Source organism: Drosophila tropicalis, unplaced genomic scaffold, assembly GCF_018151085.1.
Source record: "Drosophila tropicalis isolate 14030-0801.00 unplaced genomic scaffold, ASM1815108v1 contig_593, whole genome shotgun sequence".
Lineage (NCBI taxonomy): Eukaryota > Metazoa > Arthropoda > Insecta > Diptera > Drosophilidae > Drosophila > Drosophila tropicalis.
The window spans coordinates 6,249,959-6,275,532 of NW_027173070.1; the positions used below are offsets into that span (position 1 = coordinate 6,249,959).

Genomic DNA, 25,574 nt, shown 5'->3' on the forward strand with positions numbered 1-25,574 from the left:
TGCATGAGCCCATAGACAAAGAGAGTGCGAGTAAGAGAGCTTAGAAGGCAACCGTATGCATCTTATATCCTTTGCACAAAACTTTTAGAGAATGCAATTGTAATTGATAGTCTCAGACTCTAAGAGAATTATTACTGAACAATATAAAGGTCTTACACAGTGGGTAGCCAACCGGGCGGGTGTTAATTGAATTGCCATAGGTGGCAAAGCAAAGCCAGTTTGAACTTGAATTAACTAACTAACAAGTTCAGAATGTATTGCCCTTATTAAATATAAAATTTTTTCATTTTGAATTTTTCCAGGCACCACCTACACACAACCGCAAAATATCAATGCCAAGTCAACAGCGGGACAGCAATTGAAGCAGTCAAAGCCTGCCAAAAAATGGCTAACCAGCATATCAGAGCAATACCAAGAGCAAACGGAAGGATTTGGTCAACAGCATTTGAAACTGGACGGCCACACAGTTGACCATCATAGAGTTAAGGCCAATAAATTTAAAAAGTTTCATTCGAAAAATCCTGGCGGAAGTAAATCCAGTCCGTATCATCAAGCACATCGTGCTGTGCGGAGACGTCAGCGTCGCGAAACTGAAGAGGATGATGGTAGAATTAGTAGTTCCACATCGACAGCAATTGCAACGACTGCGCTGCAGGTTACTAGTTCTAGTTCCAGTTCGAGTCCCCGGGCCAGTCAAGTCTATGTGAATAGTTCAACGTTATCGGCAGCACCAAAGCTAATGGTAATACCGAAAAGAGCACGCTCTACATCCATTCATTTGGCTCCCGAGGATCTCAAGCCCAAGCCCAAAGAGCCAGTAATTATTATAGATGATGTAGAGGAGTTTGATAGTGGCACTGCCACTAGAGATCTCTTCCCACGCAAGAGTCGCGAAGACGATGCGGATGATGATGATGAGACCGTTGAGGCGCCTCGAGTTCTGCCATTGCGTCCAGTGCCTCCTAATCCTTATGAGCCTGAGGAAATGTCTGTGGTCTATGCGGAACAGCATTCGGAAATAAGGCTGATGTGTGAAGTGGATTTGGATATAGCTACCAGCATGTGGTATAAGAATGGCCAGGTGAGTGTAGAGTGCAGAGGAATTCCTTTTCTATTTCTTTATTTTCTTTCTATCTCTGCTATTTTTCAAGTGGAACTGAAGCTGTCAGAGCTGCCAACTTGTTTGCAGCATTTGACTTTAATTGCATTCTTAGCTGGTCCTTAGGTTCTTTTCTTTTTTCCCTAGTCTTTCCTTTCTCTATTTATCCTATTTTCCTCTCTTCCCGTGTCTGTGTCCTTCATTTTTATTCTTTTCTCAGACGTCTCGAGTGCCAGTTTACTTGCATATTTTTCTTCTTTTTCTTGTGTTCCTTTGGCTTTATTTGTCTGGCTTTTGTGTCCGCCTATTTGTCGCTTAACTGCCGCATTATGCAAATGGGATAATCGTTATTATTTGATAGTTTCTCTGATGTCAAAAGCGTTTTTAAGAGTTCAGCTTGTTGCCCATTCCACCTTTGGCCCAACCAACAGTCAATTCCTTTACTCACTCACATCTTTTTGCTTCTGCTTTTGTTTTCGCTTTTTTTTTCCTCCTACTTCTAATTACGAGTTTTTTGCTATGCGTAGCAACATAGCCACGCCTTCCATTCCCTATTTCCTCTTTGCACATTTTCATAACAAACATGATGCAAAAGTTAACTTTGCCAACGAGCAAAAGTTATTGAGTTGTAATTGCAAACGCAAACAGAGCAGAGTAGAGTAGCATAGAGTAAACCATGAGGAGCATGAAGAGGATGTAAAGGAGTGTGCAGAAACTGTAGTCTACCTTTTGGCGTAATGCAATTATAACACACAGCTTTTTGTGGAGTGTTGAAAGTGTTTTGCCATTGTGTGTTTGCGGCATTAGACGGGAACGGGAAGTTGCTTAACATTTGCAAAAACTTTTTCATTGAGAGCGGCAACTAGAGTATGTTAAAATTACAAAATTCATTTCAACACCAATATCGATTTAAAGTAGATCTTTTAATCAGTTAACTAGTGTTGTGTTTGAACATAATACTATATAATTTAAGGAACAAGTTGGTGAAATAGATAAAGCTAATTTACTAATTTCTGCATTTCTTTTTGTAGTTTTAATAAAGATGAAATAGGAATAGTTAATAAATACCCTAGCCACAAATTCTATTGGTAACTTCTTAATGATCCCTTCTTTTGGCAAGTAAATGTCAAGTAATTCAAATCAAATTTTTACCATATGGAAGAGTTATATTTCAGTCTTCTTTTAATCAATTATGAAAATTATCCTTTGTTAATCAACAAACAGGCTTTAAATTGTTTGAGTGTTTGAGTTATAAAATTAGAGAGTTCACATTTATTTTATTTTAATCGACAAATAAATAACACGGCACGAACTTTAAATAACACATTTAAGCATGTGATTTGCTTAGCTTTTAACTAAGTTTAATGTGAGTGAACAAGAGAATATGTGACTAAATTAAGTTCAATAAATTTTGTAATAAATATATCGTTATAGTGGGCACTCCGCGGATTGGCAATAAAGTCATTTAGTAATGAAACATTTGTAGAGCAACAACAAACTACAACTACAATGTCTATTTGAGAGTTAGATGTTGGATATTTCACTAGCAGATGCTCATATTGCCAACTGTCTGTTATTTCTGCACTTGCTAGTATTGTTGTTGTGATTGTGTTATGCTCGCACTTGTTTTTCTGTAAATACAACAAGTTGGCAGGCCAAGTTGTTGATGGGCAAATAATAGTAGCAAGTTGCAACAACGAGAATACCGGCAACACTTTGTATGTACGTGGCTAGAGAGCTGCATTTGGTTGGAGAGCAGTGGTGTAGAGAGAATTGTTTGTTGTTGTTACATATTGTGGCTTGGCATTCTGCACCTGCCTCGAAAAAGTGTTGCATACTTTGTGGGTAAACATTGTTAGAGTTCTTCTCATGGCTCTCTCTTTACCTCACCTGCTGCTGTGGGCTGCTGCTGCTGCTGATGTTACACTTGTTGTTATTGCTATTTGTTCTTGCATTTCATATTAGATTCACTTCTGTAGTCAATTGAGAAAATCCAAAGCCAAAATTTGTCTGACATAAGATTGGAATTTGAGATTCCAGCAAACCAGACACACACACACACACATTTGGCATTTCGATTTAAATGGAAAGGAGCGAAAAGTCTTTCCATGATATCTATGAAATTTGATTTGGCTTTGATTTACCAAGAAATTTGTCACTAACAAAACAATCATAAAAAGAAAATTATTATACGCATTTATATGCTCGACTTCATCTGGTGAGTGTCTATATTTACTTCTCTGTCTCCTACTCTCCCTTTCTCTCTCTCTATGGTTTTTGCTGTGGCTTGTGGCATATGGCAAGTTAATGGTTTTATGGCTGACACTTTAAGGTCAACAGACTTTAAATTGCATCAAGTGAATAGCTGAACGCTAAGCCTCCATTAGTCAATTAGTAGGCAACAGGCAACAGTCAAGGGAGTTCACTGCAGCAGCAGCAGCGGCAAAGGCGGCGGCAGAATGCAACTAAATCACATCAAGCCAAGAAATTAATCACTCAGTCTCTGAAATCCCCAAATGAAAATGAGCAACACAATGCGGTGGCATAGAAGAGATAAAACTGGGGATGGAAATGGGGAGCACAAGTTGCTAACACGCCGCTTACTTTGTACCTTTGACAAGTTTATTAAGTTAGTTACAATGTCGAGGCTGCCAGAGAGCAATACCAGAGATGGGGCATGGAAATGGAGGATGGAGATAGTAGGGGCTCCTACGATGGCAAATAAAATCAACGCCATCTTTCGGTCTGCCATCGCAGCACATTTCCCCACGGTGCAATTGTATTAGTTGTGTTAAAACAAAAGCCAGCCATGTGAAAGAGCAAAAGAAGCGGATGAGCATGGTCGATGGTGCAGAGAGAGAGGGTGAGCGAGAGGGAGGTGTGATGAGGTTGCTGAAGCTATGGATAGAGCTGGAGACGGAGGCTGACTGCAATTACAACAATGATGCGGCAACAATGTGAAAAAGCAATGTCTATCTGTGTGTGAGTGTGTGCGGCTAAAAGATAAATGTGTAAAGCAGCAGCATCAAGAAGGTAGATATCGACTAAAGCTTTAGTCAACCGAAATTGCTATTCTCTTTTTTTTTCTCTATGAAAATGAGAGGAATTCATAAATCTAATGAGATTAGTCCACCTAAAACATAATACAAGTACAAGGCATACAAATATATTATTATTATTATATGATTAGCATGCCATATCAAATAAATTCCAAAAGCATGCATAAAAATATGCTAAGAATTCGAAGAAATTGTAGAAATCTAGTAATTTTTAAAGAGTAATAAAGTGACATCATAACATTTTCACATTGAAAACAATTAAGCTTTCTTTTTACATTATGATTAGACGGATACATTAGGAATTCCTTTGATATAACCGTCGAAAAGGGTATCCTAAAGTTGGATTGTTTAATGTGTGTGTTGACTCCTAACAAATATATATTTTATCATTATCAGAAGCGCTCCACCTTCACCAAGACCCCAGAAGATAATTCCAAGCCTCTTCACCCCAAAACCCATGCCACATTATATCGCTTGGCTTGGCTAGGAGTCTCCACCCACTGCTCTCCCTCAACTCTGATGGCAGTTGCAATTGCATTTGAGTCACTGTTGCTGTTGTTGTTGGACTTGTTGGCGCTGACTTTTGTCTTGTGCGTTGTCTTCAGCAAAAGTCTGCTCGGTATCGTCCGTGTAGTCTATCCTTTTCTAACGTGCAGTGTACCACACCAGTCTTGCCATTGCTTGCAACTGCGGCAATGACATGCGACAAGTGTTGCACTGACAGCTTGCAACATGAGCGACTTTTGTTGTACTTTCTAGAGCGTTGCACACAATGCATTAGAGTCCCAGAGCAGGCGAGGAGTTTATCCCAGTTCCTCCCTTTGCTACTTCTTGAACGAACTGTGAGTGAAGTGTATGTATATAGGTCTCTCTGTCTCTCACTCTCTCCCTGTGTATCTGTGTGTGTGTGTACAAAGAATTTATTGTTGAAAATTATCAAGAGGCTAATATATTTGCCGAAAGCAATTTCAAGTTAGTAGCTTGGGGCCAACAGCTGAAGCAATGGCAAGCAGACGAAGACGAAAACGAAGAAGGAGTTGCCAAGAAACGCAACGGGGACAGGCAGCAGCGTATAATGTTTGCCGACAAGATTTTTGCAATTCCAAGCAAGTGAAAGATATAAGTAGCCATTTTTCTCACACAAAAAAACACAGAGATAGAATGAGATAGAAACTCTTGACTGACATATAAAACGAAAGGAATTGAAGCTAATTGCTTGCCAGAAAGGAAACGAAAAGATTTTGAAACATTCGATTTGAAAAATGAAATAAAGGATATGTGAATAATTCAATTATGCTAAACTTAATGGGATTGAGCAGGGCAAAAAGTAATTAAATCTTTATAACAAACTAAATCCACAGAATCCTTTTAAATAGTTCACAATTTAGTCATAAATATTTAATGTAAGCTGTGGATGCTACCCACCAAAACCTAATTGAATATTATCCATTCACGCGACTTCAATAATAATATTATTCATGCATAAATAAAATACAAGTGAAGGCAACAGGAAATAAAATGCAAAATTTAAATGTAATTAGAAAATTACATTATACATATATTATAGAAGCGCCAACTTGTGTTAAATCGGTAACAAAACCAAATGATTATGCAAAGTTATGCAACAATTTATGCGAATTGATGCAACTGACCAATTGCTAGAACCAAAAATCCTGAAATAAAAAAGAAAATATGCATAACCACCATGAAAACAAAAGGCGTAAAATCATAATTACAGCAACTGCAGTAGAGATAGCCAGATAGTCGTGTCTCTCCATGGCTCCAAACATTATAACAATGGGCAAGCAACAGCAGTAGCAGCAGCAGCAGCTGAAAGGCAGGCAATGAGTCCAAAACAATCGAGCGTGTAATCCGCTGGACGCTGTAAACAAGGATTTGCCATGCTCATTTAACGCTTTTGTCCAGCGACTAGCGGTTGCCAGTGGCCAGTAGCCAGCGGCCATGTTGCCAAACACGCAGAAATATATCACACATACAGCCTCATACTTACAGGTGCCAAAAAAAAAAGGTCCTACCTCAATCCCAACCAACCTTCAACTGACCAACCTCATCCCCTCTCTGTCTCTTTCTGTTTCTGTGTATGTTACGGCCTCATAAATTTCCAAATGAATGCCCCGTTGCACAATCAAAAGCCTGAAAGCGAATCCAGCCCTGGTAAATCCAGTTGCCAGCTTGGCCAGTTTTGCCATTTGCCAGTTTGGTTAATAAATTTTCAACGCAAATGGCAATTGCGCGACGACGACGCGACGATGACGGCGACGGCGACGGAAGTTTGCCAGCAACTACAACAACAAAAAAGTAGAGTATACAAAAAAAAAAAAAAAAAAAAAGAGACTAGCAAAAACCTCAAAATGTGCATATACGCATAAATATTTGCACTGCATTTGAAAAATTTATAACAAACAAACAAAACAAAAAAAAGAAAATCATAACTAAACAACAACAACAATATGCAATAACAAAAATTGCCAAATATGCACGCAAATGCACGCAACGGAAACGGAAGTTCACTGCATACAAAAATATACATATAAATACATATTTTCATAGATTTTTCACTGGATTTTCCGCCACTCCTCTTCCGTCTCTTGCGTTCTTTTGAAATTGGTTTGGCTTGGTTCGTCGCCAGCATCAGAACCAGCAGCAGAGAGAGAGAAAGACTCAGCATTCAGCGCATTATAGAAAATTTATAATAGTCGTTAGAAAACAGGAGACGAGACAAAAAAACAACAAATACTCACACACACCGAAACAAGAAGAACTAACTAACCAGAATGAAATGGCAAGCATAGAGAGTGAGGCTAAGAGTGTATTGCATACTTTTTGGGGTCATATTTTCCTGTTGGTTGCACAAAGCCGCAGCTTAGCGCATTTTGACCGCCAGATAGCTTTGAATATGCATATCCATTTCCTCACCCTCATTTTTGAAAGCAGATGAATTGAAAGTGGAAACCAGAGATTAAGCTACGAACGGATCACATTGGCAAATAAATACTCACAATAAGAGTAGAACAGCTTTGGATAACTTGGGTTTAAAAAAAGTTCATCTCTGATTGAGTGCTCAGTTTAAAAGGTTTTTTAGGCAACTAAATCTAGTCTTTGGTTTTCATTAAGAACATATTATTGGAAAAGTCGATAAATTCTTAAGGGAAACTAACATCCTGTTAATCTTACCGTACTTGATTAAATCGATTCGTCTATCTTGGAACATTAAAACAATCTGTGATTAAGTCAAAATATCCATACTAAGAGCTTCGTAACTTTCAGTATATATGTATATAACTGTCTCATTTTGCATATTTTGCTTGTTTAAGTTTCGCAAACTCTAAAAGTATCTAAGTTTTCATGATGCCCATTGCAATGGTTAGAGTATCGCTCAGTTTTGGCTTACGCAAATGACTGCACACATTTGCAGACTCACGCCACACACACACACACACACACACACTGATGATTCACTTTTATTTCACCTTAATCCAATACCCAAAAGTTAAGCTTGCCGCCTACAAATGCAATTAAAATTGTATTTCATCCAGTTGCCGGCCCCCGCCGCCTTTTAGCCGTGCCCATCGGTTCCTTTTGCCAACGATTTAATTGGCACTTAAATGCATTAAGCATGGGAAACATTTTATGTACAATATATTAAGTAGATTTTTAATTTCATATTTTTATTATATGCCATTTTGCGTATTTTTCGCTGGGGGGCATTTGAATGGCCACATAAATTTTGCAGTCGACATTTTTAAGCCGTGATCCGAATCAGTTACAACTATTGGCCAACAACAGTGTGTTTAAGCCATGCCAGTTCATTGTTGCCACATTATGCCAGTGGATAACCCAGTTAAGGATGGGCACTTGTAGGTGGGGCCTATCGCCTGGTGTTGGCCTCATTTAATTGCCATTATTATGATTGTTTGAAGTGAAATATAATAAAATTGCATGCATGCAGCAGCATGCGGCAATGCGGCATGTTGCATGCGCTGCATTGGAAGCCCAAGTGTAAATAAATGCTGAGCGGATATTAAAACATTAAAAGCAATTGTTTCGCTTCACAGTAGAAGACAATGCCTGGTCTAAAAATGAGAGGACAAAGGAGTATAAATTTATGAGCATTTAATGCGATGCATTAAAAGTTTTTATCCAACGCCTGGCCCCGCGCTTTATTTTTGAAGGCATTTGTTTTTTTTTTTTTTTTTTGGTTTTGTTTTTTGCATAATTTTGCACATCTCAAAATGACATTAGAGTTTTGGAAAAAAGTTTTCATCTTTCGCTATCTTTTTGCAGGTGGTTCATGCCATGGATCGGACTGCTCGAGTCACCGACTATCGCTTCATCAAGGAGGCTAATGGTGCGCTAACCATCACCAATGTCATGCTCGAGGATGACGGCAAATGGCAATGTGAGGCAGAGAACACTCGACGCTACACCGAGAATGCCCGACCAGTTAAGCTGGTTGTCCTGGGTGAGTACTAAAGGAAGAAAGAAGATGAAGAAAAAAAACCCTAGCTGAATAAAAGTTTAGACAAATATTAAAAAGGTCGTTACATTTGGCGAAATTAGCTGAGGACGAGCACCGAGGCAGGCAATGAGCCAAGGCAAATATTCCGCGCAAAAGTTTCCATTCCTTCTCCAGGATAGGGGTGGAGACTAGAGTAAAGCGTAAAGTTAGCATGGTCTTATGACTGTCATTAGCTGTAATGCGACAGGGAGACAACCAAGAGAGATGAAAGAAAGTCGTGAAAAACTGATGGTAAAACTAGCTAGAAATCTTAGATGACTTAAAACTAAAACGGGATTAAAGCACGATAACAATGGTCTAACAACCATGATGAAATATGGATAAGAAATGAAAATAAACTTGGACGAAAGTTAGTTAACTGACAGCTGCAAATCTCTCTCTTTCTCAAGAACCCATTAAATAGAAGCCAAGAAACTAAAACTAGTTCTTAGGGTAATCGAAGTCATCTATTTCTTATGACAATTGCAAAATATTAAAAGCAAATATTTTAGATTGAGAAAACTTTGCCCTCTTATTATGTGGCTTGCATTTAATTCCAAAACTAAAGCTCTTCATTTGTTCTTATCAGATCGTCCCAAGCCGCCATATCTTTTGATTGACTCACGTCGCTTGGATGCTGGCAATATATTTGTGCCCGTCAAGGAGAATTCGGAGCTAAATCTTGCCTGTGTGAGCGAAGGTGGCAATCCTAGACCCACTCTTACATGGGAGGTTTTACTCAGTCCAGGCGTGGATCGCCATGCCCAAAAAGTTTCAGCCGAAGTCCTGGAATTAGAGGAAATTAAAAGCAATGAGAAGGTAAGAAAGATTTACTAAGATTTAGCACCCAAAAAGCAAATTGAGTGGCAAGCAAGCGAAACACAGAGAGATCGGGGATGACACTTTGACATCTTGTTTCTGGTGTATGTGGGTGTAGTAGGTGTTCGTGTGAATGTGTATGTGTGTGGGTGGGTGACCACAACGCTTTGCCAGCTGGACGACAAACACATTAAGTGTGGATAACAGCGACTCCTAAGCTCAAATAACGGTTCTTCCTTCCGGTTGGTTGAAGGAGCAAAGCATTCTCGAAGTTGAGACAAAAGCCTGCGGCTGTGGTTAAGCCAAAATTTGTTTGTCTTGCACTCGAGCATAATGAAAAGCAGACAGTTTGGTCAAGGCGCTATATAAACTATCCCCCACCTTTTCCCTATCCCCTATCCAATGCCCAACCACATACGTACCTGTCAAACACATCGAAGTTGTGCCACCGTCTAACTCCATTTCCTTCTCGATGTGTGCGTTTGTCGTTTAGACAGTAAATGCCGCAAATTTGCGTGTTTGGTTGGACACATTGCTCCTATCCCCAAGCCCCTTTTGTCTCGCCCTCAAAGACCTGATGATTGATTGAAAACTGTGCCAACAAAAATTTGCATGTCAAGGCATCGGTTGAGTGGTCACAGTATAGCGACAGGCGGGAGGGGAGAGCTTTTGTATTTTTGGTGGCTCTAGTGCTGGTTAGAGGGGGGTTATTGCCCTTCCATCGGTTTTGGCTTTAATTTAAATTAATGATGTCGCTTGCTGATGATAACAGGCCTGACTAATTGGCCTGGGCCAGAGCCAATTCCTCTTTCTAGTTAGTACAATATATTTAAATGGCAGTTTTTTATCATTTACCCCCCACTCTTTTCCCATTTCTATTTCGTTTGACAGGATAAAAATGGCTATAAAATCAACAGTGGAGCCAAAAGTGAGGCACGTCTTTCGGCTGTCTATAGAGCTCATCACAATGCCCGAATTCTGTGCGTAATGGAACATCCCACGCTCAAGATACGACAAAATGCTTCACTTCTATTGGATGTTCAATGTAAGTACAACTAAAAGTATTAAAGACATTTACCCTTTGAGTTCACCTGACTTTTTCTTTCTCTTGCTCAATACGACCATTTAAAATTAATTACACATTATTAGGTCCTTTCACTTTATGGGCAAAACTTGAAATCGTTTATTCAAATCACCTTAATAATACTCTTAATAAATGTATTGCGATAGATAGAGGGTCCTGTTGAACCTTAAGATGGGTTAACAGAACAAAAAACGAAATAAAATAGAAATTCTTAGAAAAAACATCTACAGATAAAACTTTATCAGATCTTTATATAATTTTCTAATAATTAGCAAGTGCTAACTATAATTTCACAGGCAATAGGATTGCAACTAAGAATTGCAACTAATTGCAAGGGTTATAATTCGGTACTAGAGAAATTAGCTTAACACGTTTCTGCCTACATGTTATGAGTTCCATTTGACTTAACTTCATTTTCACATTCACTCACTAGGGCACTCAAAATATTTAAATGTTGTGCAGCAAAAAAAAAAAAATTATATATTTAAAAAAAAAAAAGAAAAAAAATGCTGTAGCAGGAACTTTTTAATAAAAACCAAACACAGTGAAAATCGCACCTTGTTTAATTAACACACAGCGCAGCGAATGAAAACGAAAATGAAAATGAGAACAGGATAGAGACAGAGGAGAGAGAGAGAGAGAGAGAGTTGCTTTTGGCTTTCGTTGGAGGCGGAAAGGCACGAATGGGCGTAGCCAAGTAAAAGTGAAAACCAAAAAGCAAATGTTGATTAAAAAGTTAAATTGCTAAAGTTAACAACACACACACACTCCAACATGCAGAGGGAGTGAGAAAGGGAGAGAGAGAGTGAGAGAGATAGAGAGAGAGCAAAAGGAAGCTATAATACAGCCCCAAGTAGATGGGATTGGAGAAAGGTCGAAAGGAAAGGGGGCACATGGACATGGGCATGGCACATCACAGGTCGACGGGCAGCAGAGAAAAGATGAGGCAAAAAACAACAAACATGGAAGGGAAAATTATTATGCACCTGCAACAGAACAAAGTCAACGCGTAATAAAAGAAAGCAAAGGTGAAATTATATAAATTGAAAGTGCAGCGAAAATAAGGGAAAACTGCAAAAGAAAACCAGGCAGTCAGAGGAAAACAGTGGGAAAAAGCGACAGGCCCGAACACAGACGACAGATGAGTGGAATGCCAGCAAACGGAGAACATGAAGTGAAGTCGTTGAAATGTACGGCACGAAAGCCTTGATTAAGATTTTAATTAACTTATAATTTGGGTGGAAATGGCAAAAGGGAAAATAAAAGTAAACGAGAAATATGCCAACACAAAATTCCCCAATAAAACTGCAAACAAAAAAAAAAAATAAAAGAAATTATGATTATCATCTGTTCAGTTAGCTTTACTTTATACATACATATAAAGCCATTAAACTGCTCCTCATTGGAATTCACAACAGTCAGCGTTTTGGTCAGATTATTCTATATGGGCAGACAGACAGCTTTCTTCTCATAAAATTAGCCATTAAAAGAAATAATAAGTACTTCATTTAAGGTAAAACTATTTCAGATTTTAGCTTTATGGCCTAATTAGGGCGACTTTCATGCCATGGCATGAAAAACATAAAAGGAAGAAAGCTTTCGCCTACGAAATGAAGTAGGTTAAAATAATGTATATTACAATTCCCATTTGTGATCATTTCTTAAAAAGAAATTCCACTCTATGAACATTTTGAAACCTCTTCTTTATTTCGTTTCCATTTATTAAAGATTGCCACCTTTATTGATTATATTTTCATAGACATTTGGCCAAAACATGACAGGTTTTTGGGGCCCATGGCTATCAATTAGCTTCGGAAGCCTGACTCAAATAGTTTCATACTGGTAGACAGCATTGTTGTTACCGTTTCTATGTTAAGCAAACAAATGCAGTCATAAAGCCAAGTCATCATCATCATCCCTTCCGTGCCGCCTTAACATTTTCATCCCTCATCCATCAACCGCAACAGCAGCCAGAGGAATGGTAGAAGGGAAACCAAAAAAGCAAAGTCCTGTACATCAAAATCAATGCCCAGGACCAGGCGACAATTAGAAGGACTCGCACTAATTGGCAGTAACAAAGCCACACACACACACACAGAGAGACACACGTTAGTCAGGATTCCTGTTTGATCGGCTAAAGGGCAGAGAGTTCGGATCGGGTGGGGTTAGGGCAAAGAACAAAGTGCCACAGTTATTTGCTTTATTAATGCCCGTCAAGCCACATAATGCCATGACAAATGCACAAGGTAGACACACACACACACACACACACACAGATAGATGTAGATGTAGATGTTGAGGCCCAATGAAAATGATTGGAAAATATATAGAAAAGCTGTACAAGGGATTTGCATGGCTGAGTCCTGGCATGAAAATTGCAAAAACCGCAATAACAATAACAACTACAGCAACAACAACAATCAGCAGTAACCAGCAAAAGGCCTTAAACGCGACCCAACCGCAAAACGTTTTTACCCAACAAAAGCAGCAAAAAAAAAAAAAAAAAAACCACAAAAAAAGAAAGGAAAACCTGTGAGAATCATCAGCCTGATTCGTCCTTGTTTCTATGTTTGAATGTGTGTGTTTGTGTGTATATACATATAAATTAAAATGCACACACATGAAAGCATTTGCCCAGACAGTTTGAGGGGCATTGTAATTGTTGTTGCTTTGAATTTTTGCAATTTTCCATGCCCAGACAGTTGACAGACAAATCAAGGACAACCATTGGGTATGAGAATGAAGGCATAAACAACATCAAATGCAAAATGTTCAACAATTTAACATTTTTCAGCAGTTTAATTTTTGTGGGCGCACAACTTAAACAAAAGGGGCAAAACAAAGCGTTTAGACAGACACCTAACGACTTGCCAAATACCCTACAGTTAAAATACATTTTTTATGGTCTAAACTAGTTTTTGAAGAATTCAGTAAAAAAATAAGATAAAATTTAATTATTTCTCTCTTATGAGGGAAGAAACTTTCTTGGACCCATTTTACCGACGTTTTTAAGAAATTATACTTAGACAGTTGAAACATTTGGCTTTTCCAAGTAATGGAAGAAAGGAAAATTCTCACATTTTCGATACAAGCACGTACAGTTTGCTTGCAATTTTCCAACCAAACTTCCGAGTGGTTGTAGGCAATTTTCAAGAACATTTTCCCAAAGAGAAAAAAACGACACACACATACAATTTTCCGACTTTTGTGGTATCAAAATGTTGGCCAAGCAACTAAATTGATAAGCCAGCAGAGAGCCAGAAACACAAAATGGTCTCCCTTTCAGAAAATATCAATGAGTCCGGAGAGAGATCGTTGAAGCCACCCCACAAAATGGCCATTCATACATATGTATGATGATGTCTGACAACTGATGGCCATGTCTATATCTGTCTGCATGTCACACACACACACACACACACAGCAAAAATTCTCTATTGAATAGTTTGGCAAACAACCGACAAACAAATTTCATTTGTCCTCAGTCGCTTTTGAACTGAAACTCTCTAACTCACACTCTCTCTGCATCTCATTCTCTCTCTGTGTGTGTGTGTGTGTGTGGGTCTCTTTTCTCTATAGACATATGCCATATAATCAAATTGTATTAGTTACAAAAGCCCACACAAAAAGCAGGATTTAGGATGAGCAAAGGAAACGAAAGGATTGGGGGGTGAATGAAGGTTCAAAAAATTGAAAAGATTGAAATCAATGTAGAATGCAGATTTTTCGTAGCATACTTTTTTGGATGGCATTCAAATTTGGCTAACACTAATTAAAAAACATTTGATTTATGTCGATGAATATGCATTGAATGCAAATACACGAAGGGCAATGGGTGGCTATGGGTGGCCTGTGGGCTCTGTGTGGGTTGCCACCGTGTGATTCGTATTATTTTCATTTATACATTTTGTTGATAGGTTTTCGACATGAAATTGAATGGATTTTTGATTGGCAGTTCCTGGGATTGGAATACACGATAATTCCGTATGAAATGAACATGCTCGCTATGTTATTTACAGTTATATTATGTCTCTGGTTTCGAATAAATGAATTGAAAGTGAATTAACTTGACCGAAATAGACTAAACGAATTCGAATATGCCAAATGCAGGCGAAACTATTATGCAAATTTTGCTGGCTGACTTTCTGCTCAAAAGGCTCAATAGAGAAAGATGTTATCGCATTTTTGTTTTTGAGTCCCAATCATTTGAATAATTCATTTCTATTCATGCATTTTGTTATTTACCTTTCACACTGTTAATTCAAACTAAAATAAATGGTGAAAAACTCACCAAAAGACATATTTGCATTTAGTTTAATTATAAAAGTTTTCCAGGTTTTGTTGTATTTTTCTCTGTTTTTTTTTTTTTGTTCTCTTCTCTATGTTTTAATTAAAAAACTATTTTGTAAAAGAAAGTCGTCTCACTCACTCACTAACGCAAAAATAACTAACCGAAAATCTGGAGAAAAGAAAAAGTCAAACTAAAATAACCATCTGCCAACTGATTCTTCTATCTTTCTTACTAACTTCTTCTTATATCTATTTTTTGTCGTTTTTTCTCTCCTCCAGACACGCCCTCATTTGCCATCTCTCGTACACCTGGTTTTGGTTATCCACTACGCGAGGGCATCGAAGTTAGTCTCAGATGCGACGTTGACTCGAATCCACCGAGTACACCCCGCTGGCAGAAGGACGATGGTGACACGCCGGTAAGTCAGACAGTAAAGGGGAGAGGGGCAACAAAAAGAGGAAAAAAAACTTGCCACCGTCGTTGTCGTTGCCATTGCTTCTGCTGCTGCTACTGCTTCTGCATACGTAGGCCGAGCTTTTGTGATTTTTGGTCCCAAAGGAGCAAGTTTTAAATGGATTTTCGTGGCAACGTGAAAACTTGGCTTTGGCTGGCAAACTATTTGCCTTGCCTTAATTACCAAAAATTGTTTACGCATAACGAGCGAAACTCATTTCCTTTCCTTACTCCCTTTTTCTCTCACCCTCTCTCACTTTCTCTGTCTCTCTCTCTCTCTCTCTCTCTGATTGCAGGTGCCTCAAAGTGGCGATGGTTTCCTTAACTTCACCTCAATACGGCGTGAACATTCCGGCTGGTACAAGTGCACATCCCGTCATCTAAACTTTCAATATTCCTCGATTGGCTATTACCTGAGTGTGCGATGTAAGTACTTGAAATAAATTAGAAAGCATATGCGTGAAATTGCCACCGAAAAAATGGCGCCAGATCATATTTTTCCCATTAGTTGGCTCTCTCTAATAAAAATATGTCTGCCTCACGAAAATTACCCCAAAAAAACGACACGAGAAAACCAACCAAAATATAACCAAAAGATGGGAGTTTTTTTTTTTTTTTTTGTCTGTCACGTAGTCATATTATACTCTTTCCGTATCTATTTTCTTGGAGTGTATATAGACAAATTTTGGTTTTATATTTTTAGTGAAATTTATACAAATTAAAGTTCTTTAGAAACTATTTATCTACTCATAGCTAATTATGCGAATATCTGCAACTGCATGGAAAATCTCTAACAAGACTTCTTTAGGGACAACTCTGACTGAAATATTTCGATACTTTTATATAGAGTTTTATACAATTTATAATTAGATCAGCTGTTTTTAATAGAATGAAACAAGTATCAATAAGCAATTACATTAGTTTGATTGATTTTTAAAAGGAAACAAATCATTTCTGTCAGTTCAAGATATTTTACTAAACTCTAAAACCCTGAAGTTTGTTTAAAAAGTTTGAAATTTACAAGAATCACAGTTCAGAGGAAGATCAGTTTGATACAAAATGAAAAAGTTGTAAAAAGAATGTTGAACTCATTGTTATTATTATTTGAATTACATTTAGCTAGATTTAAACTTAAACCGAATCTATTCCTGGATAGTTTATAATAAGCTCTATAACCCATTTTGTGTAGTCTGTCTAGGAAACACTCTCCAACTTCTAGATAAATTTTGTATACCCATTCATTATAGAGTGTAGCTAAATGCAAAGAAATTTGCCTTAAATTTTAACGACAAACGCACATGGCGACCATGACACTTTGCGTGGGTGGTAAATGAAAATAAGAAGAGGCGAAAAATGTGGCAAATTTCCATTGGCATTTGGCATTTGAATGGATGGCAGAGTTGTTGGTGGTGGCATGTATGTACATAGTTTATTTGAATGAGTGGATGTTTGCTGTCTGCGCCATTTTGCGTTGGTTGTCAATACATTTTCTCATTTAGCTGGTGGCAGATTTTATGTTTTCAACGCATGTTAATGCTTGTAAATAATTTTTATTGAATTTATGCGGCTAAAAGCAAATCGAGTTTGATTAGGCCACACGCAGCTCTACATTTGTGTAGGAAAAAACTCATTTTCAGCCTCATTAAATGGCAGTTTAGAAAAAAGGACAGAGAGAAGACAAAAATCGGTTATACGAATTACAAAATGCTCATCAATCAGCTAGACAAGTGGAAAGAAAGAAAAGTCGCCAACAACAACAACAACAAGAGAAAGCCAAAAATAATATATTGGTAATAACAACTTGACAAAGTGTTGCCACTTTTTTTTCCTCTTTGCCTTTATTCTCTCTTGGGAAAGATTTTCCCTTCTTGTGTTTTCTATCTCGTTTTCTTCCTTTTTCTTTTGTAGCCTCTCTGACAGGCGGCTGTCGCTGCTCATTATGGGGAAATCAAATGCTTTATTAATAAAAATAAAAGAGGCCAAAAAGTTGCTAGGCTCGCCATCATCCATCCATCCCCTTGCAACATTCAGCTTTGTGCTCGTGCTCTTCTTGTCTGCCAATATCGACATTATCGATGATTGATGGGGCCCAAAAAACGAATGGAAAAAAAAGAAGTAGAGAAAAAGGAAAACGCAAACTTTTGCTGTTGATTTTGCAGCCAAAATCTAATTGTAAGAGACGTAAACGCAAAAAGGGACTCAAACTGGCAACATGTTAAGCACATAAATCAATTTGTAAAAACGTTTTACGTTGAAAGAAATTGCCAAAATGGCAAATCGAATTGTGCAGCAGGCACTCTCTCAGTCATTTCAGTCGTTTGGTCGCTCAGTCGTACGGTCGTCATACTTACTATACTATAAACCCCATTTATGACATAAGGCGCGAATGTGAATCAAAGTTTTGCAGCAAACCAAATATCTAAACGATATTGTCTCTGTATATAACGAGGGTCGTTCTTTAACTAGGCAGATGCAAGAAGGAAAAGACAGTTGGCTGTTTCAATAAAACGGATTCACTTCACATCTTTTAAGATACTCAAACATTTTGTTTAGTTTTCTGCATATTGTACTTAAATTCTTAAAACATTCACATAAATTTAGGTAGAAACTAAATTTAAAGCTTCTACCCTTATGCACTTAAACTATTGTATATCGGTCCTTCCTATCTATGGACACATGTCTATAGAACTATGACAAAGACTATGATAAATGGCTGTGTGGCCACACCCAAAAATGATGCCTCCAATGAAAATGGCATGAGGGGGGAACAAAAAAAAACGTGATAAAACCTACAAATGAAAGAAAACTCAAACTTAAATCCCAGACAGACGTTTGAATAGCCGCTTAATTGCTGACGATATGTTTTTCTTTGCTTCTCTCATGCTACTGCTATGCTTACCATCAGCCATTGAGCTGGAAAATGGCAGGAAGCAAGCATACACGAAAAAAAGAAGGAAAAAAAATGAATGGTATGGCAAGGGAAAATGCCAAGGTAGTCAGCGAAAAATGGAAAACTTTGCTGTCGAACAAGTTCGAGGACAACAACGCTGACAAAATGCAATGAAAAAGCAATCAGCGAATGCCAAACCAGAATCAATGAGGACAAGAGAAAAGAGGAGCGAGGACCAAGTGAAGCTGAAGCCGAAGTAGGCAATTTGAGGCTGAGTTTCTCAAAGTTTTCTGCGCTGGCCACTTTCATGTGATTGATTTGCCAGGCCAGGCCAGAACATTCAGGCAGAATTCAGGCAAGGGACAGGGAGGGGAAGGCAAGGATATGACCATGCCTGGCATTGAGCTTGTTAAAACGTCGCTAATTTGACACGTACGTCAACAGTAGTGGCAGATAGAAGGAGAAGAGAGTGAGTGAGATGGTCCAAGCCAACCAGCCTTCCAGTTAGTCAGTCAGTCACCCAACATTGGGAGGACACATCTGGCTATTGACTTAAGAGAACGGCTTGGGGAGAATCGATGAAACGGGAGGGTAATACAGGGTCTCAGGTATTGAAGTTTTGTTTGCCTGCCTCATTAATGAGTTAAAGTTCGAATTGAGGCTAATTAATGTTGAGTGGGCCTTGGCATGATGTTTGCCTTACAAAGTGCAATTAGTGAAAGTTTTTATCCATTTTTTTTTGTTGTGCCTTGAAATTTAGATCTTAACCCACAAAAATGTTAACTAGAGGAATTTTCTCTTTCCTGTCACATTAAATATTTGAAATATTTAACAATACCAATGAAATTGGCTAAAACAACTTATGAATGGTTTAAGTTTATAGCCATTCTCACGATATTTCATGATATATGACTTTTAGATATTTAAATTTTACCTGCCATACAAGATTTATTCATTTGCAATGAATTGTGTGGGCATTGAAAGTGGGCGGCAGCGAATGATTAAAAGGTCATAATTTCCAATGCAAATTGTCTGCCAAATGTTCAATTTCTCAAAGCCATAAATTAGACAAATTAATGCCTATTTTTAAAAGTCATGGCCTGACTTTCTATCTAGGATAATTCAGAATTTAGAATATGAAATAAAAAGAAAATGTGACTCAACATATTTAAATGATTGTCATTATCAATTACGACCGGCAGATGTTGTATTTGTCTGTTGAATTGCAGTAGAAATAAAAGATAAGTTAAAAATTAATAATTTCTATAGATGAACTTACGAAACTAGTTCATTTCAAGCCAACATACAACATGCAATTACTTGACATGTGTTCAACACTTGTGACCTCTGAATTGTTCTCCAAGGACCTCTTTGGTGGTTAACTTGCCCTTCTTACAAGCAAATTGCATTCACCAGTTTGCTCTCTAAACTAATTTGGCCAACCAACTGTTATGAATATGCAACCGAACCCCCAACCCCGCCCCGGTAAACCAGCCACCCGATCCGCATTATCAACCACTTCAATTTGGAGACGAAAACTAGAAATACAAAACAATGGCCCGAAAAATGAAAAGCATTGCAAGAAGTTGTACAGAAAAGAAAAGTCCCATTGCAAAAGGGAAGGAAGGGAAAACACTTGGATGGGAGGAACTACAATAAAATTTAATTTTACACGCTGTCGTAAGCAATCCTGGTTTGGCAATGCTCCACCCCACCCAATGGGCCCTGGGCGCATTCGAATTCTGTTCATTTCATGCGCCTCAACTGGCGTCTAGAGCTAATCGGCAAATGTCCTTGCGCATGTTATACATTATCCTTTGTCATGCTGGTTATCGCGGTTTAACTTTATTGTTTATTCCGCCTTTTTGCCCAAAAACGATATGAGGCATTCATTTTTTTTTTTGTTTTTGTATTTTTGTCTCGTCCATCCCTTACCACTATGTCCGGCAGGAGGAAGGACCTCTCGTCCTTTGCCAGCATTTCTGTGTGTGTGTGTGTGTGTTTATCGGCGCGCACGATTATTAGTTTTTCTGTTTGCGCTCCTTTTGTTTTTATAGCCAGCGATTATGTTTCGGTATGTGTTGAGGGTTCCGTTCGTTTCATTCTTGGACAAAAAGTCCTTTCGAGGAAAGATTTTCAATAAAATTTTATTTGACTTTTTTTGCTGTTTCTTTGTTGCTCTGAGAGGAAACAAAAAACTCATTTAGATTTCCTTCCTCATCTTCTTGTTGTGGCAAGTTAAAGAAATATTAAAAACTCATTTTTAAATGATAAAAAGAATATACACACACACAAACAAACAAAAAAAAAACCTGAAACCAAAATGAAGATGAAGATGGTGAGAAATTTTTACGATACAGCCAAATAAACGTAAATTTTTTCGACCCAAAGAGATTATCTTTTATGGATGTTGGCAGTTATTTTGCTTGTAATTTGATGAAATTGTTTGTACTTAAATTGGATTAGGACTAAAAATAAACATTGCCTCATATCTCAGTACCCAAAATCGTTTGCCTGCTTGTGAATGAGTTGAAATTGTCTTCTGCTAACATTTCAACTGCTTAGTTCTTGTTTCGCCTTCCATAATTTTCGTTTTATTTCTTAGGTTTCTTTTTGTGCTTATCATATTCGCTGTAGCCATCATCTTCAATTTCAGCTCATTGCAAATTAATCGCGTGTAGGGGTAAATTCCCCTATTTCCCCTTTTTTACCCATCATTTTCTTTTCTCTTCTTAAGTAGCATTCCGTAAGATAGTTTTACTTTGAAAGAAGTTGAACTACTCTATATCTGAATCTTCATACTCTGGCCAAGATAAAGTTTCTGTTTAAAGTCATTTTCAACTATAGTGACTTTTTGTTGAAGATCATTTTGAATGTTATGGCAATAATTGCTACCTAGTTGCTGCTTAAACTAGAATACCCTTTTTTGTTAGTGTATAAGTAGCTGGTGGAAAGAAAAACAACCTATAAATAAAGAAAATGGCAACAAATTCAAGTTGCACAAGAAGCGAGAACTGGCAGCCAGCGAAAAAGAAAAATTAAAATTTATAACCAAGACACACAAACGCAATCAAATGCATCCACCACACACACACACACACATACAGAGAGAAGCTAGGAAGGCAGGAGATTGAAGATGATGGCAACTGGAGCTCGAAGCTAGGAGCTTGAAGCTCCGAACTGTAACCATAGTTGGCAGCCACTTCATGTGGACCCTTCTCCATTTTTGGTTTCGCCTTGAATTTACTTCTACTGCTTCCGCTGACTGTTTATGAAGCTTGCAAGTTAAGCTGATTGTTGCCTCTGATGTTGATGATGCAGCTTGCACCCCCCTTTGCATCCCCATCGCACACCCCTCTTGTATGCGTTGTGTTCGTATTCATGAATAAATATGAAGATGGAAAATTCAGCTTGGCTGCTTGTTGGCTAATGAAAATTGGCATACAACATAATAAAAGCAAAATGCAATATATGTATATAAATATATCTGGAGAAAATATATGTAGCGATCTGTGTAGAACATAAAACTAAGTAGAGCAACCTGCTATAAAGGCTTGAGTTAAATGAAAGTGAAAACCAGAACAGATTCGATTTACAATACAATTTATAATATGTGGACGACAGGCAAATACGCGTAACTGTTTGAAGGATTTATGTAACTTGCACACACCCCCCCAGATACACACACACAAACACTTGCAAGTTTTTCCTGTATGTGTCGACATATTGATGAACCCGCTCTGTGAGTTGGGTATGACTCTTGGGACGCCGGGAGCTGAAAGTTGGTACTGGGCCTGGATTTGGCAGGGCAGGACCTAAGGTCCTTCTGGCACTCACCCTTTTCACACTACTCGATGGCTGATGATGATGCTTTATGATTAATGATTGGTGGCGAGAATCGAGCAACCTCTTCACCAGCAACCACCCAGAAATCATCCTCTCTTTCTCTCTCTCCCGTCTCCTCTTGTCTATCACATTGAAAATGCTTCTCTGGCATATTGATTCCTCTTGTTTGCATTAGTGTTTGCTGTTTGCTCTTCATATTTGTTGCCCCCTCAGTTTCTTCATCTTGTGTTATGAGTTGGGATTTATATGCCTTTAGTCCCCCATCCAGTAAAAGAATATATGTATATATATGTTTATGTATTTTCCACAAGAGTCGCTTTGTCTTCCTCTGTTGTGTCTCATTCTGTTTTAGTGTCGCCATATGGACGGGACGGATACTTGATGCACATTTGTTTGCTTTTGTTTATTTGCTTTCTTTTCTACTTTCACCGACAACAACAACAACAACTACACCAGGAACATCTACGAAAAATGGGAGAACGGCGAGGTGGTAAAGTGTGGCTGGCATATGATGTTGGAGATTTTTTATGAATGGCCATTGAAGCAAAATATGCGTGGTACAAGTGTTGGGAATTATGAATGTGTGTCAATGTATGGGTGTGGGTATATATACATATATGTGTGTGTGTGTGTGTGTGTGCGGGTGTACTTGAGAAATATTGTATAAAGTTGTTTTCGGATACACTTAGTTACGTCTGCGATTCAATGGTGTGAGAGTTACGAGAGAGTTTCAAGGGGCCAGGACAAATAGGAGAGGGAAAAAAATTGTTTGAGTTTTCTTTATTGATTCATAAATTGTTCAAGTTATTCTACTTGAATTCATTACAATATCGGCAAATACAACAAATACATGGGTAGTGAGTTCCAAAATAATTATGTTTGTCATAAATAGTTTTGATGGTTCTTCAAATCAATATAACATAAATAAATCTTACATTAGACAGTTTGGTAACAAACAAACAGCAAAAGTATTTACTATAAAATGCAGGCAATTAAAAGTAATTAAAAAGTAGTTTCGACTTTAGCTTAGTTATTGTTTAAGAATAAACATCGTGTTCATCTGAAATGGCTTCACCAAATCAGATTGAACAAAGAAACATACAAAACATAAAACAAAAATAGCTGATACAGATTCATATTTCAAGTATGGCTCAAAAACCAAACCAAACATGCGTCCACACTCTGTGGAAAAGCACTTAAGAGTCTAATAATTCTTTGATATACACAAGACGTTTGTTAATAAAATTAGTTCATATTTTAAATTCAAGAGATGACGATGGTGTTTTAGTTTTGCGGTGCTGAAATCCTCTTCTTTTGGTCCTTCGAGCCGGATGGATCAGTTATATTTTATTTTAAAGAGATCGTCAAGGTCCCGTAAAAGTTTTTTCAAGAATTTGTATTAAATTTCTAATCAAAAGTTATTTTTCTACTTCTAATTTGACATTATCTGCTTTAGAGATTTTATCATTTAGCATTTTTAAACAATGTTATCGTCCTTTCAAGTGAATCTATTAAAGATATAAGAAACTTTTTCAATGATTTAGGTTTCTTTCTATTACGTAAACCTATTTGTTTGCTGCGAATACCACAACTACCAGTAGATAATAAGAAGCTTCTCAGATTTTGTAAACCTCTTTGAGTCCACTTCCTGGTTTTTGAAGTAACATTCAAGCTCTTCCACTTTTTCTGTTAAAAGAAGTAAAGTTTTGTATTTCTTCATTATCAGTTTGCTTGTCTAAGGTACACAAAATGTGTTTTACACTAACAATAGGTAATGTCACATAATTTGACCACCTAATAATTTAAAAAACATAATAAATTGTAAATTTTAAGAGCAACCACCATTATGCAAATGCAAAGCATATATTGATCATTTCCACGAATCCAAATATGTGAGGGAACAAGAAGTAAAAGTCAAATTAGATTCCATTTGCAGGAGTTATTTCCTCATTTAAAGATTTCCATACTAATAAGAATCTCTTGACTTGTTGTGAGGTGCTTGAAAGTGAGAGAGTCAGTTTGTGTTCTCTGTTCGCTTTGGAGCAGTTTATCAATGACATCCTGTCGCACCCAAACCAACGGCATTCGCTTCATTGAGAATTCCTTATCACTTGGCCGCAACGACAAACAGGCCTCAGGGCCATGTCCATTGACAAATCAGTCGTCTGTCAGTTGAGCTGAGCTCATTAGACATTTTCGACGAAAAAAGACAGTTCTGGACAGAGACAGAGTTCTTATGACTGTCTACCATTTCACACCCCAGTCCTCAGACCACCAGGCACACCTCAGACCTCACTTTACCTCATCACTTGTCAGTGCCTTTGTACTTTGTGTACTTCTTTAGTGTGAATTGGATGAAGTGGTGGGGTGAAGTGGGGTGTGGCTGAGTGGTGAGTGGGGTGCTGGCAATAAAATATTTTATAACTACGTGATTTTGACTAAGTAACACGAAGGCGTGGCATGTTGTGAGTGAGCGAACATTTTTGCGCTATTGTCAGCAATAAAATTTTTTGCCAAGGGGTGGCAAATGACCAAGATCGAGGGGTTGTACTAGGCTGATTGACATTCGAGGCAGCAATGATGAGTGGGGATGAGTGGGTGGATGGGTGGCTGGGTGGGTGATTGAGTGGTTCAGTGGTTGGAGTGCAAAATGAGCTTACAATTAATTGCTGGTCTCGTCTAGACAAAACCAGACAAATCTCAGTGGATTCTCTTTAGTTTTATTTTACCAATTTATGGTTAACTTGTTTCGTTTAGAAATATGTTAAGAAGCTTGAATGGATTCCTAGCTGACGTTTTATTTTTACACTTATCAAGATTTGTTTCCCCCTTTTTCGTGGTCTTTTCTTTCTTTCGTTCTCTTTCTTCCATTTTTTTTTGCCATGCTTCAAGTTATTGTTTATGATATCCGGCCTCAAACAAAAGAGACCTTGGTTGCATACTTTTAGGCACATGTCAGCGTAAATTGTAATTTATATTGTAATATGAACAGTGCCATAAAGTATATGACGCGCACACACACACACATAGAGCTACACACACACACAAAAGAAAAGGAAAATTTAAAGCAGGTCTCAGGGTTGTCGCTAAGCACAAAATATGCGAACGAAATGACATAAATAAATTTTTTTTCTTTTCTCTCCTTATTCGTTTCGCCTTGAAATTAGAATGAAGCATCCGGCTTGGGAGGTCTACAATGGGGTGTACTGAACAAGCGGAAAGCGTCTTTGTATATTTATGAATTTTTGCGGTCTGAAGACAATTTTCCAGCTACCTGAACAGAGATGCGAAAAATAGAGAGAGACGGCAGATATCTTATATTTTTCTTTTGATACCCTGTATTCTTTACGTTCAGGAGAATGCTGTACCTATTAAAAGCGTTTCGATATGATTCAACTAATGATAAACTTGAACTTTATGGCTCTTAATGTTTTGAGGCTTATCTCTTAACTTATGTGGAATAAAAAGGAAGCTATTATCCTAATAAAACATTTCTAGGCTCAAGGAACAGATA

General features: G+C 37.8%; 1 protein-coding gene across 1 annotated transcript in view; it reads left to right on the forward strand.

Moving 5' to 3' along the window:
• The window catches only part of tei (teiresias), a 155,946-nt gene that overhangs the window by 112,098 nt on the left and 18,274 nt on the right, over positions 1–25,574 (forward strand). Inside the window, exons 3-8 of the mRNA XM_068289557.1 lie at positions 303–1,081; positions 8,464–8,641; positions 9,267–9,496; positions 10,388–10,541; positions 15,150–15,289; positions 15,621–15,750. Coding sequence (XP_068145658.1) covers positions 303–1,081; positions 8,464–8,641; positions 9,267–9,496; positions 10,388–10,541; positions 15,150–15,289; positions 15,621–15,750 — 1,611 coding nt within the window. The remainder of the gene's footprint in view (positions 1–302; positions 1,082–8,463; positions 8,642–9,266; positions 9,497–10,387; positions 10,542–15,149; positions 15,290–15,620; positions 15,751–25,574) is intronic.